This window comes from Schistocerca cancellata, chromosome 9 (assembly GCF_023864275.1).
Source record: "Schistocerca cancellata isolate TAMUIC-IGC-003103 chromosome 9, iqSchCanc2.1, whole genome shotgun sequence".
Lineage (NCBI taxonomy): Eukaryota > Metazoa > Arthropoda > Insecta > Orthoptera > Acrididae > Schistocerca > Schistocerca cancellata.
In genome coordinates this window covers 99,628,011-99,649,961 of record NC_064634.1, presented here as the reverse complement: position 1 = coordinate 99,649,961, position 21,951 = coordinate 99,628,011, and the positions used below count along the sequence as shown (strand labels likewise).

Genomic DNA, 21,951 nt, shown 5'->3' with positions numbered 1-21,951 from the left:
AATTTTCACTATGTCTACATCCTAAATAGCCTCTGGATCATCTACACTAGAAGAATTTGATGGTGCTATAATCAGTTTATTTTCCATGATAAATTTCCTTACATGCAAATCCTTTGTAGCTGGAATGTTCTTGAAACTTAATGGCAGATTAAAACTGTGTGCCAGACCGAGACACGAACTCGGTACATTTGTCTTTCGCAGGCAAGTGCTCTACCACTGAGCTACCCAAACACGACTCATACCCCATTCTCACAGCTTCACTTCTGCCAGCACCTCGACTCCTACCTTCCAAACTTCACAGAAGCTCTTCTGCAAACCTTGCAGAACTAGCACTCCTGCAAGAAAGGATGCCCGCACAAGGCAAAGGACCCGAGTCTCAGCCATGTCTCTGCATATCCTTTCTTCCATAAGTGCTAGTTCTGCAAGATTCGCAGGAGAGCTTCTGTGAAGTTTGGAAGGTAGGAGACGAGGTACTGGCAGAAGTGAAGATGTGAGGACAGGGCCTGAGTCCTGCTTGGGTGGCTCAGGTGGTAGAGCACTTGACCGCGAAAGGCAATGGTCCCGAGTTCGAGTCTCGGTCCGGCACACAGTTTTAATCTGCCAGAAAGTTTCACATCAGCACACACTCCGCTGCAAAGTGAAAATTTCATTCTGGCATGTTCTTGCTTAGTACTTTATATTCATTTCAAGTGGCTCACTGTTTTGCAAACAAATCTTCAATTGTTAGCTGTGTAAGTTTTCGTTGCCAGTCGATTGTACAGCTCTTTGTAACATTTAAGGGACTGTTCAACTTCTCTCTTCACTATAGCAATCCTTACTTTTTGAGGATCACATTCCTCAAAACTTTTCACTGCCGCATCAATCATTCTGAAGGACTCAGCCATTTTCTTCATTGTCAGCTTTCTAACCGGCTGAACTACCTCATCCTCTGTTTCTTATTTACTGCCATTCTCAGGGGAGATAATCAAACCTTTGTTACTCAGATTCTCAGAATGGGAATTCAGGAAGTCACACACATTCTCTTCATCAACATCAGTGAATCGAATGTGTTGTGCCATGACTGCAATCTCTCAGCTGCAGCAGTGATGTCAGTGAGCCCCTCATCTTCTAGCACTGGTATGGTATCAGGACACAGTTTCCTCCATACATCATTAACACATTTTGGAGTGATGTCAGCCCACACATCTCTAATAGCAGCTGTAGCCTCTGAACATTAACCTATCGCCAGAAAATCATAATAGCAAGCTCGTCACTCAAATCACTCTTCTATGTGATTGGACAAACTTTTATGCAGATACTATTCCTTAAATGTAGAAATAACTCCCTGGTTCATGGGCTGCAGGACAGATGTAGTGTTTTGTGGTGGAAACAGAACTCGAGTATTTTTATTTGAATCAATACTGGAAAGTTGGTGGTTGAGAACATTATGAAGGAGAATAATTCTGAAACAGATTTTTTTCTTTCTGAGAGAAAGCCTTCAGTTGTCTACTCAGTTCATTAAAAATAGTCACTGAAAATAGTGTCCAATCTTTTTCATTTCATCTCAATGAACTCATAACCTGCTCTTGTCACAATCCTTTAGTGTCCTAGAGTTTTGAGATTACTCGATCATAAGGGGTTTTAATTTGCAATCCTGAGACATTTCCTCCATAAAGACGGGTGGCATTGGTCACTAGCAGCCTGAAATACTGTCGCTGTTTTTTCTTCAATAGGAAGTCAACAGGTGACCAGGCATTTGTTTTGAAAACCTGGTTCACAGTATAGTCTCTTTCTGTCACAATTTCTTTAAACATATTCCTCAGCTCCAATTTCATCTGTCGCAGCTGCCTCTCCTGTTATTTTAACATTATGAAAGGTAAAACAATGCTTTAAAGGATCAAACCAACAACCGAGAAAGATGCTGGATCGTCCTCTTCTTTAGTTAAATCTGCATACAAGGTTTTGAACAGTAGCTCCAAGGAGAGGAATGTGCTGTTGGTTGTGATGGCCATTCCATTAACATACCATATTTTCCATTCTTTCCATCACCTCCCAGCAAGATCTGGTCTCTCTAGTCACAGTCATGTTAGCTGAAGACTGAAGAGCTTTTCGAATTGATTCTGCATTGTCACAAATAGTTCTCATAGTGGAACATCACTGCATATCTAGTGATCCAAAACTTCAAACTTCGATTCTACTGAATATGACAACTAAAATCATATATATGCAAAAATGTGTATAACGAATCTGCATATAATGGGGTCAATAATAATAATAATAATAATAATAATAATATGTGTGTTAGATGAAGTTTTTTTTATAGGAATGCATGTAATGTGATTCAGTAGGCAAGCTGCGAGCTTGTCAGTTTATTACAGAATGGTATAACATTCTTAAGTAAAGATAATTAACTATTTTTACAGAACTATGATGGAACTTGCTGCACTTCTTTGGATTTTCTCTATTTCATCTATCACTCCTATGAGGTGAGGGTTCCTGAATGACAAGCAATATTCAATTATCAGTCAAATTATGGTTTTGTACACTACCTTCGTAGGTGGATTATGCTTCTTGAGGATTCTTCGACTGAATCTCAGTCTGGCATCTGCCTTTCCTACAGTTAGTTTGAAGTGATCGTTTCACTTGTATTCGCTCTGAACACATACTCCCAGACATGTAATGGATGTGGCTTCCAGCCACTGTTCAGCAATTACAAAATCACACAATAATAAGTCTTCCAAATTCTCTATATACAACAGTATTATTATTTGTGAACAGTCTCCTAGAGCTCCTGACATTATCCACAATGTCGTTTATGTATATTGTGGATAGTAATAGTCCTATAACACTTCCTTGGGACACACCCAAACTTACTTTTACTTCTAAAGATTTCTCTCCATTAAGAACAACATGCTGTGTTCAACTTGCAAAGAAGTCTTCAATACAGTCACACAGCTGGTCTGATTTTATATATGCAGGTATTTTGTTTATTAGTTGACAGTGCAGAACTGTATCAAACGTCTTCCTGAAGCCAAGGAACATGGAATCAACATGGGTGATAGTTTCTACTGCCTTCTCAGTATCCAGAGCAAATAGAGCGAGCTGGGTTTCACACGATCGTTGTTTATCGTTTCCCTGTTGAACCTACAGAGGAGAGTTTCGAACTCCAGGAATGTCATAATACACAAGCATAAAACTTTTCCCAAAATTCTACTGCAGTTTGAAGTCAGTGTAGAATCATATAGGTAACCGAACAGGCTCCAGTTGTCTTTTACCTGTTTAGTGCTCTTGGTTGATTTTCTATCTCACAGTCAGTTATTTCAATATCTGTCATTTATGCTACAATTTAACTTAGGAAACTCAGAATGACATTCCTCAGTGAAAGACTGCTGCACATATCCCCACAGGGTGACAGGAGAGTGATGCACATATCCTCACAGGGTGACAGGTGCTAACACGTAATGTACCCAGGAACACTATCGAACATGATCATTTTGATTGTCCAGGTATTAAGGTGTGGTGAGGCATAATGTTACATGGGCACACTGACCTCCAAATCTTTGAACACACTACATTCACCGGTCAACATTATGACACTGTACTCCTTTCCCACATGCATCTTTCAGAGGTGTATTTGGCCCTGACTTCATTTTTATGGATGACAATGCATGATCACATTGACTGGAATGAGAAGATATCTGACAAATGGACTGGCCTGTCTGTTCCACTGACTTAAACCCCAACAAGCACATGAGGGGATGCGTTGAGGACATACTGCAGCATATTCACACGCAACAGCTACCATCCAGTAGTAGTTGTCAACTGCACTTGTAGAGTGGTGGAAGGCTCTACTACAAGAATTCCTTACCAACATTGTGGCCGGCAGGGTAGCATGTTACAGAAAATGCATTGCCATTCATGGTGATCACACACCACATTAAGAACCACCTCCTGCATTTTGTAATGTCAAAGGGACCATATTATATCACAATGATCTCAGTGTAGTTATTGTCTTTGAATGAAAGTGTCATTTCTGCTCGTCTCATTGTGCATTCCTTTCGGTTACCTTCTTTACTGTACTGTACTATAGCAGTTCTTTCTTTGTACGGTCCAAGTTTCATCGAACTATGTTTCTTGACAATGATACATCATGCAAAAATTACTTTAGTCCTAAGTTTTGCACACCAGAGCTCCCTCTGCACGTTGCCCGAGGGAGCTGTGACGTGCACTTACTGCCTGTCTCTCCCTCCCAACCATCAGCCGGCCTTCCTTCCAACACTCCCTCTTACTCCCTGCCTCTTTTCTTGCCCCCCCCCCCCACTGTAAACCTAAGAATGAGATAAACTGAGTAATCTTAACCCTCTTTAAAAATAATGGAATGGGGGACGAACGTTCAATAATGGAACAGAAGTTAACGCGTAAGATAAAAATAAAAATTTACACACATTATTTTGACCTGCTTAACACAAAAATTGTTACATACCTGTGATATATCTAACTCCACAAGTTTTGGTAAGTGCTGTGTTATGTAGCGCAGAGCCACATCTGAGATGTCGCATCCTGCCAAGCGGAGTGTGCGCAGGCCTTTCAGTCGTGAACGAGACCCTACTAGACCTGGTCGTGAATCTGGTGGTGGGCTCAGCAGTTCTCGCAAGGACGCGTCATTGAGTCCCAAAACAAAGCTGTTGAGAAAGGAACCAGTATTACTGACTACCAGAATTAATACCATCGTGGAAAGTCCTTGGTGTAATACAAATGATGAAACTAGTAAAGGTAGCAGCTCAGTGCGTAGTTGAGGCATGGAGTTGGCGATAAGCACATAAACAAAACTGAAAATGTTGCTCAGGTTTGAGACAATGTCCTTCTTCAGAGCTAACTACAGAACACAAATGCATCTGCACGACTACATTGTACTGGAACTGCAGCTCGTCTGAGATGATGGTGCTTATTTGGATGGAATGGGCGAGCGGAGAAAGGGGGCGGGGAGAGGCACAGTAGGTTAGAGGGAATGGTGACTGAGAGTTGGGAGGGAGATGTAGCAACTACGCATGCTAGGAACGTGGCAGCAGTGAGCTCACTTTGGTGCAAGGATGAGGAGCTGCACGTTTCCAGAGGGAGCTATCCCATACACTTACTGCCTGTCTCCCCCTCCCAGCCATCAGCCGCCCTTCCTTCCAACCCTCTCTCTTACTCCCTGACTCTTTCCTTGCCGCACCCACTCCACCCAACGCAAGCATATCACATATACTGGCAGATAAGACGATAGCTGAAGCATAAAAAAGGCACCCCAAAATCGTGGTCGTCTTACATGACAGATATAAATCATAGATTCAAATTTATATACATTTAAAACCATTATAAAATCAAATAAATCACTCACCAGTGCAATTAAAATGCTGCAAAAATCCTCACAATCATCATCTCAGGAATGCAGTTCCTCAAGTACATCCTCACTTTCGTTGTTGAGAAGCTCATCATATGGGTCCCATTCTGCACCTTGTGACTCGATTTCCATTTCATCATCAGTATCCTAATAAATTGTCCTCTATGCCAGCCACAGCACTGGAAATCCCACACTTCTTGAAGGACTTGATCACAGTTTCCAGTTCCACTTTTGATCTGATCACAAAATCACACAAAACATCAAGTGATGCAGCCCGCATAGCTCCACCTTTCGTATAAGACTTTTCACCATTCATTATTCAGTTGTTCCATTGTTCACACATGTCGTCTTTGAATGGTTTATTCAGAGAGATGTCTAAATGTCGTAGCATCAAAGTCAAATCATCCAGTGTAACAGCAATCTTAGTATTGCTTCGTGCTATGCGATTTTGGTGTTCTCCATTATGTGACCACAAAACATATCCCACACCAACAAACTTGGTTGATTTCGTAGAGCACATGGTCGCCTCTGCCACACATTTTCCATCTACAATTTTACACCATTCTTGTCCACCCATCCCTTTTTATGAAAATGTATAAAATACCTGGCAAAAATTTTATTTTAGGAATGGTTTTCTGCTTGGAAATGACCATATGTTTTAACTTTGTTCCATTTGCCACACATATTAATACTACTGTAAACTTGGTCTTTTGATGACCTGTACTTATGATTTGAACAATTTTTACACTTTTTGTTTCCACAGTTTTAGGGTTCATCATATCGAAGTTCATCAGTATTTCTTCCATACTTGCAATATGAAGAGTGGAAACTTGTATTTTTGCCTCACACGAACAACAAACTAACAAAAACTCATAACTTTAATGTAAAGATCTTTTGGTAACTTCTGCAAAATTTTTGTTTTCTGCCATATTCCACATTTTTTCTGTTCATAAAACGATTGCACCAACCTACTGTTGCTTCAAATTCTTTTCCTCGATTGGCTCATGCCCACTTCATTCTATAAGCCCTAGTCATATTTATTGTGACAATGTAACAGTTCTGCTTCTGTTCTTGTACCCATTCTGCAATACTATTTTCTGCATTTGGCAAACAAACTGTTCCCCTCCTAAGAGAACACTTTCCCTTTGGCATTTTTTAACAGCATCTTCATTCTTTCGTCAATCTCTTACCATCTTTTATCTAAAAACAAAGATGATGTGACTTACCAAACGAAAGCGCTGGCACGTCGATAGACACACAAACAAACACAAACATACACACAAAATTCTAGCTTTCGCAACCAACGGTTGATTCATCAGGAAAGAGGGAAGGAGAGGGAAAGACGAAAGGATTTGGGTTTTAAGGGAGAAGGTAAGGAGTCATTCCAATCCTGGGAGTGGAAAGACTTCCCTCTTTCCTGACGAAGCAACCGTTGGTTGCGAAAGCTAGAATTTTGTGTGTATGTTTGTGTTTGTTTGTGTGCCTATCGACGTGCCAGCGCTTTCGTTTGGTAAGTCACATCATCTTTGTTTTTAGATATATTTTTCCCACGTGGAATGTTTCCCTCTATTATATTCTTACCATCTTTTGTGTTATATCGAAAGCCCCTACAGCAGCACAGTTGTTTGATTCTTTAGTCTGATTTATGACCTTTGAGTCTTGCTTCATATTTCCTTCTTTTTGTTGGTTTCAGCACTTCACAAATTTTACGCCAATTACGCTTACTGTTTGAACACACAACACACCTTACACCAAAATTTGTTAGCCGTACATATGAGTTCATTATTCAACATGTTCTTCTAAAAGGAAAACTATCACAATGCTGAAGGAGGCTTTTGCTTTATGATATTTGCAACTGCACCAGTTGTTCAGTAGTACACAGCAGATATGTGTGCAAAACCGAATAGACAATATGGTGCTTTCATAAATACTCAAGGTATATCCAGATGATCACTGTTCTGAACTAAATTTACAAGCCGTCGATAGTTTGGAAATCATCTTATAGGACAGGCATAATGTAAAACTACATATCTTTGATGAAAATTTATACTTTGTCTTATCTGTAGGTTTTCTTAACTGCCGAAATATACAGTACTCCCCCTAGCCTAGCATAGCTGCAGTGCTGGTACAATGTAGCCATGTAAGCATATGAGTGTATATGTATATTCTGTTAGCACTGAAAGAAAATTTGCCCAAAAGCTTAGCAATGTATTCTGTTTGCTTATGCATTTTTTGACCATTTAACACCCCTTCCACAGAGTGAGGTGTTGCTTTACTACTTCAACTATTCATCTTCCATCATTTTCAGGACATATTCAGGTAAACTGAAGCAATGGTGATGAGTAAAAAAGGAAATTCCAAAGATCTGTACGCAAACAGTACTTTTATTACAAAAACAGTTATTTATATTCATCACTACTTGCCAGCAATGTGTTCTATTACTCAGTTTTTTAATATTGTGTGTGTGTGTGTGTGTGTGTGTGTGTGTGTGTGTGTGTGTGTGAGAGAGAGAGAGAGAGAGAGAGAGAGAGAGAGAGAAAGAGAGAGAGAGCCAAATACTGCATAGCTGGTAATAAAATACATATTAACAATAACAATATTTTTCATTTAGCAGAAAATTGTATATGAATTTATAGGACTGAAAAAATAAATAAGTTACTTTATTTGGGTGACTCATCAGTTATACAGAGGTTTATACAAGTTGTTGTTATTCAATAATATTTCTTCTTCATTCTTTCAGATATATTATTTCTTTCTTCATCTGAGATCACTCTTCCTGTAGCCCTTTCATTGATCTTCATTTGTAGTCGGTTCGGGTGTCTTGCAGTATTCTGGTTTTTTATGCTTTGTTTTTTGTCTTCTACTGTAATTTCGAGTTCTCGTATGTCTTCGTTAATTTCTGTGATCTGTTTAATGTTGCCCTTACTATTTACAATTTTTCTATCATTCCCTTATTAATTCTGTTTTCTGGTGTTCTCATTAGATGTCCAAAGAATGAGATATTTTTCTTCCTGATAGTGCTCAATATTGGTTCTATTTTCTTGTACACTGTTTCATTTGAAGCTATTCTCCACTTCCCATTTACTTGACACTGTTTATTTATGCATGTCCTAATTATTCTTCTTTCTATCATCAATATTTTATAAATTTCTGTTGTATTAGTTGTTCTGAAGGTTGTTTCAGTTGCATAACTCACTTTATTATCGTCCAGGAAACATTTTTTTCAGTTATTGAGTATTAGACCTTCTACATCTACAACGGACAAGAGTGTATGGAGAGAAGTATGGGTAAGCACTTGGCTTTTATTAATTTTGAGAAGGCTTACAATATCACATCCTTCAAAATGCTATGCAAATAAGACATGTCAGGGCAGTCTACAACATGTTTGTAGCAGCCAAATGCTAACTGAAATGGGAATAAATATTCTGAGACTTTCCCAAGTATTCTTCTTCTTTTCCGGCATTACAGCCCATGATGGTCCTCGGATGTTGTCAACCACCTGTCTCCTTCAATCATCTCTTGACTTTGTCAGCCCTCTCCAGTTCCATACACCTTACTGCCTCAGATATCTGTCTCTACAATATCAGTCATTGAAATTTCGGTCTCGCCAATGAGTGGCTTCCCTCTGGCTTTGCAGTTAGCACCTTCTTTGGCACTCATCGTCCTTCCATCCTCTGCATATGTTCTAACCACTGTATTCTTCATGCCTTTACATCTACAGTGACTGGTGGATTTTTTTATAGAGTTCATACAATTCTGCAATGGTCCTAATTCTCCAGGCACCATTGCCCCATATATCTTGCACAGTACTTTGCGTTCCCATGCATCTGAGGCGTATTTGACCTGTTGTGCTATTGTCCACATTTTGGACCCGTACGTAGCAACTAGTTTTATAATCGTTTTGTAAACTGTCATCTTCAGCTGTCTTGAAATGTTGGAGGATCACAATGAGTTAGGAAGCTGTAATAGCATGTGTTATCTGCAGGTATTCTGGTCTTTATCTCTGTTGGTGCCATATTATCTTCTGTAACCATTCCTCCCTATTACTTAAACTGGTTTACTATTTCAAACCCTTCAAATTGCTCAACACCTCTCCACCTTGTTTACTTTCTGGTGTTCTTCATATATTTTGTTTTTTCCTTACTTAAGAACAAGTGAAGTGCGACCACTTCACATTCCAAACCTGCATAGTTTTCCAGCAAATATTCCCTCGTTCTCCCAAGCGTGGTCATGTCATCTGCAAATGTCATATTCTGAGCCTGTTGAAAATCGTGTAATCTGTTCTGCTTGGCAGTTTTTGCAAGACAGCCTCCAGACCCAAGTTAAATAATGTCAGTCTTTGGAAGATTGGAAAATTATTGAAATATTTGTCCTTAGCTCTTGCTTTGCAGCTGGTGTTGCTTCAAGTCATTTTCACGGGTCTTATTAGCTTTGGTGGTATCCCCAGCTTCCATAACACCTTGAGAAGACAATTTATGTTGATACTGTCATAAGCTGCTTTAAAATACACACAGTTGCTGCACAATTATATTGTACACATGACATTTTTTTCATTATTAATCCAACGGCGAATACCTGATCCGTTGCTGCCCGTTTCTTCCTGTAACCACACTGGTGCTCCTCAATTGTGGCTTCAACATGTGGTCATAATTTCTTGTGCCATATCCTAGCCAATACTCTGTAGGCAGCATTCACCAGTACTATTCCTCTATGATTATTGTGATTTGTTCTATAGCCCTTTTTATGTATTGCTATAATGATGGTTGTCTTCTGGGTTGTTGATTTTTCATTTTCTTATACTACTTCTGCACCACCATACTTGAACATTTCACTTTGTATCTTATCTTCTCCCACAGCTCAATAGTTCTTCATCTCCTTAACAGCTACAATCACTTCTTACAACACTGGTTCCTCTTCTTCACCACTAGCTACCAGCTTGCTCCACCAGTTCCTCTTCTTCAAAATCCTGGATTTCCCCAGATTTCAACAGTTCTTTAAAATATTCTTCCCATCTTTCTATGATTTTGGTTTTATAGCAAAACAACTTTATCCCCGCATATCGTTGTCTGTGGCTGCCATCTTTGTTTTGTCTCATTTATTCCCCTGAACATTCTTGTATTATCGTTTTTACTCCCACATTCCCCAATGTCCTACAATCTATTATTTTCAAATTTTCTTTTTTTCCTTCTGAAAATAATTGTTGCTTTCTCTCTTATCTGTCCATAATTTTGTCTGGTGACAAGCATGTGTTGCTGGAGCATCTTTTTCCCTGTGTTTTTCCACTCCTCAATAGTGTTCTTGCAGTTATCACTGGACCACTCACTTCACCTCACTTTTTTCCAATTCCAGCTTGACTTCCACCATCTACTGAATTGTTCTTTCTATTAGCTGACACTCCTCCTCAGCACTAGCTTACTCCTTAATGACAATTGTTCTCATGACTTTATCCATTTCTCTTTTGAATTCTGCTCTTTCCTTCTCATTGGTAATGACAAATATTCTGAGACTTTCTTATACATTAAATAATTAAAAAGGGGTTGTTGTCCCCCTATGCTGCTTATCATGTTTATGTAGTCTGAAAAGTTTCAGACCTCAACATGATGATAGCAGTACTTGTCAAGAAAAGTTCAGGAATGTGTTTGCACGTGCATAGTAAGGTGCTCACCAAAATTTCAGCCTTTTTGGTCATGCAGTTGTTGTTTGACAGTTGTTTCAGTGAGTTGATGCAAGTGCTTTTGTGAAAATGGAAAAAAATGAGTATCAAGCAGTCATCACATATGTATTTTGCAAAGGCAGTACACCTACGCAAATTAAACACAAGTTGTACACTGTGTACGGGGACTCTGCACCATCATTTACCACAATGAAATTCAGTGCAGCTGAGTTTAATCGTGGCTGTACCAGCTTGGGTGATGATGAACATTCAGGACAGCCAAAAACTGCAATAATTGACAACAATATTGCTCGAGTTCACCAACTGGTGCTACAGAACCATCGAATTAAGGTGAGAGAGATAGCAGAGGCTACGAGCATATCTAAAGAATGTGTTTGTCACATATTTATTCAAAGCTGGCCATGTATTAGATGACACGATTGCTTACTCTGCGCCGTCTCACACCTCAGTGCTTTCCACTGCGAAAATCGAAGAATTGCAGTTTCAACTGGTTGGGCACCCTCCTTACTCACCACATCTACCCCAAAGTGATGTTTTTTTGTTCCCTCAGCTAAAACTTGAGCTTGGATGACAGAAATGTTCATCGAATGAAGAGACCATCAGCTTTGTAAAAAACTATTTTGCAAAGAAAGACAGTAACTATTATTTGGACAGGTTAAAAAGATGGAGGCATCACTGGGAGAGATGTATAGGCTTATGGGGAGATTATGCTGAAAAATAAAAATAAATTAGAAGAAAAAATAAATTATTTCTTTGTTCTGTCTGACATGTTACTACTCTAGTGTATTAAGAAAGTGAATGAGAATAGATGGAAGGGAGGCTTACCACTTCAGATTACTGCTTGCTGGTGATTAATTGATGATATCAAATGATGATGAAGATATTTCATTCATGCTATAAAAGTTAAATATGATGTTCAAGCAAGGAGACAAAGATCAATATGCACAACCTGAGTATGTTGCAGTAGGAGAGCAAATCAGCAGATTTTGCCATACGCAATTATACACAATGAATAATACCAGTGTCTCTAGTCTGATAACAGATGGGAAATGTGAAGACATTTGCGTAAGAGAGTTGCCTTGGTTTTGGGATCAACAAGAAATCTCAACTCTTTGTTATCATCATCCAAGATGGAATTGGGTCATGTGTAATGTGAAGCTAATATCTCATGGCTGCAGTGTATGAAAAACATTGACAAACACCATCTTTTGATTCTCTGGGCACTGAAGTTGACAAAACCAGGAATCACCAACTTTTTTGGTATGGCAATGTTAGGAAAATGAATGACAAAATATAACCCAAGAAGATTTTAAAGTATAGTCCAGAAAGAAGCAGAACAATAGCAGGTTAAAAGGGGGGCTTGCAGGAAGGGGACATCAAAAACAGACAGAGTAGTGTTCAACATGCGAGGAACAGAACAATTTGTAAGCTCCCCATCTGAAGGAAGAGGCAAGAGAAGAGAAACAATGGTCTCTCCAAACCAACTCACACATCAATGCACTTTTCTTTAGTTTCCTTAATCCTGCGGCGCATAGTGTCCACTACAGAGGACAGCTATGGTTGCTTCTTTGGCATTTTCAATCAGCCCTGAGGCTGCAAATGGACACAGTTCACTGCAGTGGGCACTCCCTACTGGTGTTGTGTCCTGCATGCATTTGCAGCCTCATGACTCACTGAAAATGCCAGAAAACTGACCATTATAAGTTGTCCACTGCAGTGAAATTCATGCAGCACAGGGTTAAGTTTTCAAGAATATTGTGAATCAAAACAAGGAAAGTGCATTTGGCATGAACAGAACGAAATGTGGTAGCAAAATATACAAGCAGAGGTGATGGTACAATGATAAGATGAGGTAATGGTTCAAGGATAATATGCTTTATGAAAGACTGGTCACTCCCCACTCTAAATGCTATTAGAATTTTACTTTAACATGCAGTTAACTAACTGCTGAATGTAATCAAGAACACATGAAAAAAAAAGAAAAGAAAAGAACTGTAACAGCAAAAGGTGGCAGAGAAAATGTTCAGTATAAAATCTGCCTAATTAATAGTGATCAGTTTAAAAAGTAACATCATGATGTGTTTCATGGTTTAGGCCTGCAATCCTGTTCCAGCCCACCAGTCTATTTCTTCCTCAGTTTTCTCAAACACATTTTACCTACCAGTCAGTGTTAAATTGCTTGCTCCTTCAAATGATATGGTTAGACACTTTGGTCTGTATTTTTTGATTTTTTTTTCTGGTGCTGAGAAGATCTTCATCTCTCTTTCTGAGGTCTATATTGTGGATGTGAGCCAGCCTACTATGATGTCTTGATTCTTCGCAGAAATTTCAATGCTCTGGCTTAATTCAGTTTCGGTTATTAGCCTTCATGATCCATACATCTGCTGGTGAACACCTACCTTTCTGTGATGAAATTTTGATTTGGTCTGTGCAGAAGATAGCCAAGACAATGAGTGACACTAGTTAATGATGTAGAACAATACATTAGTACTGTGAAATGTAGAACTGTACATGTCATATTGTATGCAATCAAGGTAATGTTAATTTGATTAAAAAAGAGTGTGCAATTTCAGTGTTTTTCACATGTATTTTCTTTAAAAAGATATCTGTTTCCAGCTTTTGACGATTAATTGCATAACAAAATATAACATTAGAAATTCAATTTCTTGTCTGACAATCACATCTGAATCATATAAAAAAGCAATGCCAATAAAGATACCCATATAAAGTTAATATACAACTAAAACAGTTTTATCAATTTCCCGCAAATGAGTGTGGGTTGACTTAAACCCCTTTAAAAATTAGCAGTTCAATTACACTGATGTCCAAAATTAAAGCAACAACCGGAAATTTTGCAAGGTTGTGTTTTTTTTTCCCCACAAAACAGTATAAACATACAATAGTAAAATGGAAACAATGTAAAGAATACATATCATCATCAACTGCAAAATGTAGAATGATAGACAAAAATATTCTTAGTTTTTTTTTCCAACTTAACGGATTTGAACACATATTCCGACAACTGTTTAATGCGCTCACTGTGGAGTGTGACCACCTCTGGCACCAATACAGGCCTGACAATGATGGGACATGCTGTGAATGATGTCATCAATCTCAGGTTGAAGCAATAATTCCCATTCTTCCTACAGAGCTGCTCACAAGTCTTGGAGAATGGTTGGTGGATGCTGATGTGATGCAACCTGTCTTCCTAGTGCATTCCAGACATGCAACCAGGCCACACCATGTGTGCAATATCTTCTGTTTCCAAAAAAACATCAACCACACATGATCTATTAGGCTGAGCAATATCATCCATCAATACGAAGTCCAGGCCCACAGCATCTTGCAACAACCGCGCATGAGAGCCCAAGATCTCCACATGGTACCTGACAGCAGTTAAATCTTGTTGATTCACCAGTGCAATTTCATGAAGAGTGTTCGAGTGGTCAACGTAATCCCTACCCACAGCACTAGGGATCCTCCTCGATATCGGTCTCTTTCCACAATGTTTGGGTCCCGAAATCATGTTCCACGTGGCCTCCAGATGTGAATCTGTTGAGAATAACTCTCCAGACCAAATCGGTACTCATTTGTGAAAAAACATTGGTCCACCATTCAACCTTCCAGGTGGCATATTGACAGCTCCACACTAGACGTTCCCTTCTGTGACGACATGCAAGAGGTAAAGATACAGCAGCTCTCCAACAATTCTGTTCGCCTTGCTACAACATGTCCAGGGAATGCTGCAAGGTCAGATGCCAGTTGCAGTGCAGTACTAAGGTGGCACTGTCATGCCCTTACAACCAAATAACGGTTCACTCTTTCTGATGTCACACGTGGTCAGCCCTATCCTGGTCTCCTGGATACAGTTTCAGTCTCTATAAACTGTCACCTCATCCACATCAATTTGCTACTGTCCCGCTTCCATTCTTCTTCACCACAGAGTCTGGTAGGCATCTTCCCTGTGCCATACTGCACTGTCTGTGACAGTTTACACAGCGATTGTGGATATGGGACTACTGTATTTACTCAAATCTAAGCCGCACTTGAATCTAAGCCGCACCTGAAAAATGAGACTCGAAATCAAGGAAAAAAATTTTTCCCAAATCTAAGCCGCACCTGAAATTTGAGACTCGAAATTCAAGGTGAAAGAAAAGTTTTGGGCTGCATCTCCAAATCGAAACAAAGTTGGTCCTTTGTAATATGAGACACAATTTAGGTCAAATGAATGGCGATACAGCTACAGTAGTTTGGTTCGAGTCATAAGCTTAGCAGTTAAGCTTTACCAGGCAGCCATAGCTATGCGTCAGGCGCTCCGTCCGTATTTATACGGGTACCCTTCCTTTTGTATGTGCTTCGTCTGGTTTGAATTGATTGCTTATTTTTCTTTGATCTGATAAGTGCCGTTCTCTTTGTTATAGGTGTTTACGTCACTCTAAGCTGAAAATGCATTACTGTAATGTGTCATGCATTGTTTGTCGTATTCTGATAATGAGTGTTTACAACCTGTCGCCGCTCGCGGCATGACTTGTTTTGTGTGCGCTACCGCAGCTAACAATAAGAAAAAAAGAGAGGAATCGTCTCATCAGCAAAACAATGGCAAGAGACTGCTATTTGTTGTTACTTACACTGCTGATTTCTTTGATTATGATCAACAAGAACCAAATAATAGACTGTGTATGGTAGAAGATGTTCTGAACAAGAGTTTAGCGAAAATTTTTCTCCGTTTGAAAATCTTTGCGGATGCCTCTTTAGTACATTACATTCTGCACAGAAATTAGAGTCATCTTAGATTTAAAAATCTAGTCAATTGCCGTGCTTCATTTCTGATTGTAACACTATTACGCATAAGAATAATACGAATGTAAACATGACATGATATGTAAATTCTTCCGTGTTTACTGTTGTCTCACTCTAGTTTCATAGTTTATTGGGCAGACAGGATTTAAATGAGATAGCAGCAAACACAAAAGAATACATGGCAAAATGTTTATATTCATATTATTCTTATGATGAAGATAATACTGCATGTGATAACAATTCATAAAAAGTTCCTATTAGCAACCATCTCTTCTCACAGGTAAGGAAAAATTCAGAACGTAGAGTTGGCCATATTGACAAACATCCCACACAGCCTTGCCAGTTGGATTTTCGTAGTACACTGAAATGCTGCTACATTCGAAGATGAACAATACGGAATTTGTATTTACTTCATTGGATAATGTATGAAAATGCAGTGCTTGAAACTCGGGGCGGAGAAACAAGCTCGTCTTCCACCTTTTTTTTTTTTTAATTTATTTACTGACGCAAAGGTTTAGGCGCCAGTATTTATCTTTGTGCCTGCAAAGCATGCCTGTGTAGCGCTACATATATTCAACGGCAGAAGTTAGTTTTGGCGGCACCTACCAACATTTTTCAGAACTTCCACTTACTTTGCACTTGATTCGAAGCCACAGGCGGTTTTTTGGATTACAAAAACTGGAAGAATAGTGCGGCTTAGATTCGAGTAAATATGGTACCTTGGAAACAGTACCCCACTTGACAAGTGCCTTAACATCATTGCTGGCATGTTTGTCCGTTGATCGGAATGCAATCTTCCCTGCAGAACACGATTGTAATAAAATCTGTTGACAGTTTGTATGATTTTACCGTGAATCAATCACAGGATGAGGAAATAGCTGTTTGTTGCTTTAATTTTGGCCACCAGTATATTTTATAGAACAGCCTACAATTTGATGAGAAACTGTGTTGAGACTTACCTGAGATCAAGCACAGAGAGGGGAGGACAAGTGCACGAGCGGAGAGCTGAGGCACCGGCCCAGGAACACCCTTGCAGTGACAGTTCTCGTAGCTGCGGGAGCCTCGCAATGAGCCACGCAAGATGCCGTTTTGCTGGTGGCGGTGTGGTCCAGTCGAGGTGCAATGCCTCAGGTTGCCGGCGTACGATGCCCGCCAGAAGTACACCCGAGAGATGCCGCCTCGATAAGTCGGTACGCCTCCACAGCAGAGGGTCGATGGATGCTCTGGACCACGCTCGACATACCGAGGCACACCGACCGAGATCCTCCACAGACAGAAACCTTAAATACAGAGAAAAATCTATAGTGTGTCATCAAAATGACTGCTGCTTAAGAAATGTTATCTTTTTAACATCATTGAAAGAAAGCTGCATTACAAAATCTGTTTCAATAAAAATGAAAGATGTTTTGTGTTCCTTTCTCTCTCTTAATCATTGTTGGCCTTTGTAATGTGGTAATCCCATCCTTTGCTTTAAATATTCGGAAATGTAAAACTGTGCACTTCACAAACATAAAAATATATACTGCAGGGAAAAAATGCACCACCCCCAACGGATGTGTTCAGTGGCGCCAGGTTATAATATGTGGATATCAAGTGGTTATAGTGTTAAATCATTCACATCTCACAGTCATTTGCAATCGTGGTGAGAAGTTGCAGCATTAGAAAATTGCAGTGAAATGCAGGAAGATCTGCAGCGGATAGGCTCTTGGTGCAGGGAGTGACAACTGACCTTTAACATAGACAAATGTAATGTATTGCGAATACATAGAAAGAAGGATCCTTTATTGTATGATTATATGATAGCGGAACAAACACTGGTAGCAGTTACTTCTGTAAAATATCTGGGGGTATGCGTACGGAACGATTTGAAGTGGAATGATCATATAAAATTAATTGTTGGTACGGCGGGTGCCAGATTCAGATTCATTGGGAGACTCCTTAGAAAATGTAGTCCATCAACAAAGGAGGTGGCTTACAAAACACTCGTTCGACCTATACTTGAGCATTGCTCATCAGTGTGGGATCCGTACCAGATCGGGTTGACGGAGGAGATAGAGAAGATCCAAAGAAGAGCGGCGCGTTTCGTCACAGGGCTATTTGGTAACCATGATAGCGTTACGGAGATGTTTAGCAAACTCAAGTGGCAGACTCTGCAAGAGAGGCGCTCTGCATCGCGGTGTAGCTTGCTGTCCAGGTTTCGAGAGGGTGCGTTTCTGGATGAGGTATCGAATATATTGCTTCCCCCTCCTTATACCTCCAGAGGAGATCACGAATGTAAAATTAGAGAGATTCCAGCGCGCACGGAGACTTTCCGGTAGTCGTTCTTCCCGCGAACCATGTGCGACTGGAACAGGAAGGGGAGGTAGTGACAGTGGCACGTAAAGTGCCCTCCGCCACACACCGTTGGGTGGCTTGCAGAGTATAAATGTAGATGTAGATGAAACCAGTGCCCTCCGCCACACACCACTGGGTGGCTTGCAGAGTATAAATGTAGATGTAGATGTAGACATGGTGCTGGAGGCTTGCCAGTGCACTCTCTTGTTTTGACCCTGCAGGCAGTAATTTTGCTAAGTTTTGATGTGAACAGTGTTTGCAACATTCATTCTAGTGTACAACCATGCCTCACCAATGAGTATATACTCTTATTGAACATCTTCAGCCATCTGAACGGAGTTGCATTGTGGGCCCATGGGAAGCTGGATGGACAATGGCAGATTGCTGCACATGCTGGGCATTGGGTATCAGGTATCGGTGGTGTGTTGCTCTTTTCGGCACATTCCCACAACTATGGACCAGTTTCTGGATATCTACATAATAACAGATGCACATCAAGATCAATACATTGCGTGCGCAGCAATGGCTAAATGAACATTATCCAGGGAAGAGATCCGGGCATATATTGCACTTTAAGTGTCATCAAGGATCACTGGGAATCATCGGCTTGCACAGGACAAAGATCACGTGAGCCTCTGGCCAGGCTACCACTTACACCATGACAACACGAAGCACGGCTGCTCCAGTGCCATGAAAGATTTGACTGGAGACTGGAAAGGCATTCTGTTGCCTTCAGTGATGATAGCAAGTTCTGTCTGTATGTGAGTAACAAACATACACTCCAGTGGTGCAGACCTGGTGAGCTGCTTATTCCAGAGTGCATCTGCTCACGACACACAGGTCTCACCACAGACTTCATGGAGTGGGGAGTATCAGTTACAACTTGCTGTCACATTTGGTGTTTCTGCAGGATAAAGCAATCAGTGCCCACTACATTGCACATGTTTATTCACATGCTACTGTCCTTTCTTCAACAGGGAGATGATGCGCTTTTTCAGCAGGACAGTACACACCCACATACATCTGTGACACAATGTACTCTTCATAGTGTACAACAACTGCCCAGGCAGCAAGATCACCATATCTCTCACTAAATAAACAAGTGATGGACATGGTGAAGTGGGAACTTACTCATTCTCCAAAGCCTGCAAAAACCATTGCCGAACTCCAACAAAAGGTGCAAGATGCCTGGGACAATCTGTTGGTGCCTCTGTGATTATTTACATGCGAGAACACACGGCTGCGTAGCCACCAGAGAGGGGTTACACTGTGTACTGATACAAATGTTTGAGCACCCTTTACTGTGAAATGTGCATTTCATTTGATCTGGATTTGTTATCATACACTCCTACAATGATGAACTGCCAGTCACATCACTTGTTAATAAAATGACCTTGTCCTTGGGGATTTTGCATTTTTATTTTCCGACTGTGTAATATCCTATGACAACAACATCAATGAGCTGCAACTAAAATCAATCAGCTCATAAAAGACCTGAATGTTGACAGTTAGTGGAAATATGACACGGAATGATCATGTAGGTTCAACTGTATGTAGACTACCTTTGTTGGTAGGATACTGTGAAAATAAGATTAGTCTACAGAAGAGATTGCTTGCAGAACACTCATGGACCCCATCCTAGGATATTGTTCAAATGTGTAGGATCTATACCACATGGGACTAACAGGGGATACTGAATGTATATAAATGAGGGTAGCATGAATGGCCATAGACTTGTCTGACATGCAAAAATGTGTAACAGAAATGACATAAGCCTGCACTGGCGGATGCTTGAAGACAGATGTCAGTTATTCCACGAAGGCCTTCTTACAAAGCTTCCAGAAACAGAATTACATGAGGAATTGAGAAATAGATATATAGTTTGTTCACAAAGAGAGGAATGAGAGCTCCCTGTTTCGGATCAGCAAAAGTCAGTCAACTTCAGCCTGCACATGTGTTACAGAAATGACATAAGCCTGCACTGGCGGATGCTTGAAGACAGATGTCAGTTATTCCACGAAGGCCTTCTTGCAAAGCTTCCAGAAACAGAATTACGTGAGGAATTGAGAAATATATATATAGTTTGTTCACAAAGAGAAGAATGAGAGCTCCCTGTTTCAGATTGGCAAAAGTCAGTCAACTTCAGCCTGCACATGTTTTCATGTTTTGTGTCCAGCACAGCCAACCTCAATGGTTTACTCCAAAACCTTCTATATGTAGCCAATACAAGGTGACTGTCGTACAGTGTTGCGCTGTGATACAAATCAGTATACTTCTTGATGAGATGAACAGTGATGTGACCAGGAGCCCTGTGAGAGAACTCAGAATTTTTGCAAAGATAATCTCGGTCCAACAGTGATTGTAAACTGTCTTCCCCTTTGCCTGAATTACTTTGATTTTGTCATTTTGTTTGTGTTTATTTATTGTAGAAGCTCCTGGTACTATTTCCCTTACAAAGAGAGGTCCCCAGAGTGGCGGCAACTTTTTGAAACCGCACATGTGGCAGAGTTAATTACCGTTCGAGGTATTATATTACACCTTCAAATCATTTACCTTTTGTGGGCCTCTGTTTCTGAGTAATCAACAACAATGAATTTCCTGTTATTCACTTAATGACTGAACCTGCAATAACATTGATTTCTGAACCCCCTCTCTAGCTTAGGGTTTGTTAGTTGGCTAGTATGCTCAAGGTAGTGGAACTAATCCTGAGCCACATGTGAAATTTTTTTTTTTTTTTACATCTTCATAGAAATTACTTATTATTTTTATTCAATTAATTGTGGCTGCACTGTGAATATGATTCTCCCAAATCTTCCTCCAAAGGCAGTCACTGTGATGGATAATACTCCAAATGTAACAGACAAGTGGACAGACACAGTATGATACCTAAGTGAAAAAGTTGTAATTACTGTAAAAGAGGTGTCTTGCCTGCAATTAGAACATGAGGAGGCAGGCTCTATTTTCTTTAATTCGAGAACACAGACCTGTTAAAAAGTCATGTAGTCAACCGAAATGTCTGAAGATATAGGCCACGAGGTTGTCTACTTGCTGTCATATAGCTGTGATGGAAGTACAGTACAGTTGGCACAGTCAAAAGTGAAAAAGTTGTTTAGGGCGTACAACATTTCATGGGAAATACCCAATGACAATACCCTTAAGACTGCCAGTGGATCCCGTATGTGAGTAATTGCTGACAACTGGGAAGGGTACTGCAGATAGATCCACCAAGAGGAAGAAGACTACTGGATGTGTGACGGATTCGTTGAGCTCCCCAAGAGACAAAATCATTACTGATACTGCACAATCAATAAGATAACAGTGACAATGATAATGCATTATGCAGAAATGAGGAATACAATGAGACTGATTCTAGGTGACTAGTGTGTGCTTACAACTAATTGTTACATATGTTAATAAATGTTCAAAATTTTAATAATTCTTTGTATTGCCGCAATGTAAGTTTTCCTATTTGTTCTTTTGAATTTTGAACTGTCGATGAGGACTGATATGGAATTAGTAGCAACAAGCACCAACATTCAACAGGAAAATATCAATTTCGATTCCTCGAAGCCTCTAAACTCTTTTTATACCCCTGTCTCAGTTTTTACTTACATAGACACACAATACATAGCAGATGACAGTTGGTACAGTGGCCAGAAGATGGTACTATCAATGCTGCTTGGAGCATAAACTGATGTGTCAGTCCAAATGTCTGAAGTAAGCATGGCTAGTTCCCCCCACACTGTCCCTCACCCCCTCTGCAACCGAAATGCCAGCAGGC

At 40.1% G+C, this 21,951-nt stretch overlaps 1 protein-coding gene across 2 annotated transcripts in view; it reads right to left on the bottom strand.

Annotated features, from left to right (window-relative positions):
- LOC126101089 (jmjC domain-containing histone demethylation protein 1) overlaps positions 1 to 21,951 on the bottom strand; it is a 122,022-nt gene that overhangs the window by 7,541 nt on the left and 92,530 nt on the right. For both annotated transcript variants that reach the window (XM_049911767.1, XM_049911768.1), the window contains exons 14-15: positions 16,796 to 17,116; positions 4,463 to 4,661 (exon numbers count right to left, since the gene is read on the bottom strand). In XM_049911767.1, coding sequence (XP_049767724.1) covers positions 4,463 to 4,661; positions 16,796 to 17,116 — 520 coding nt within the window. The remainder of the gene's footprint in view (positions 1 to 4,462; positions 4,662 to 16,795; positions 17,117 to 21,951) is intronic.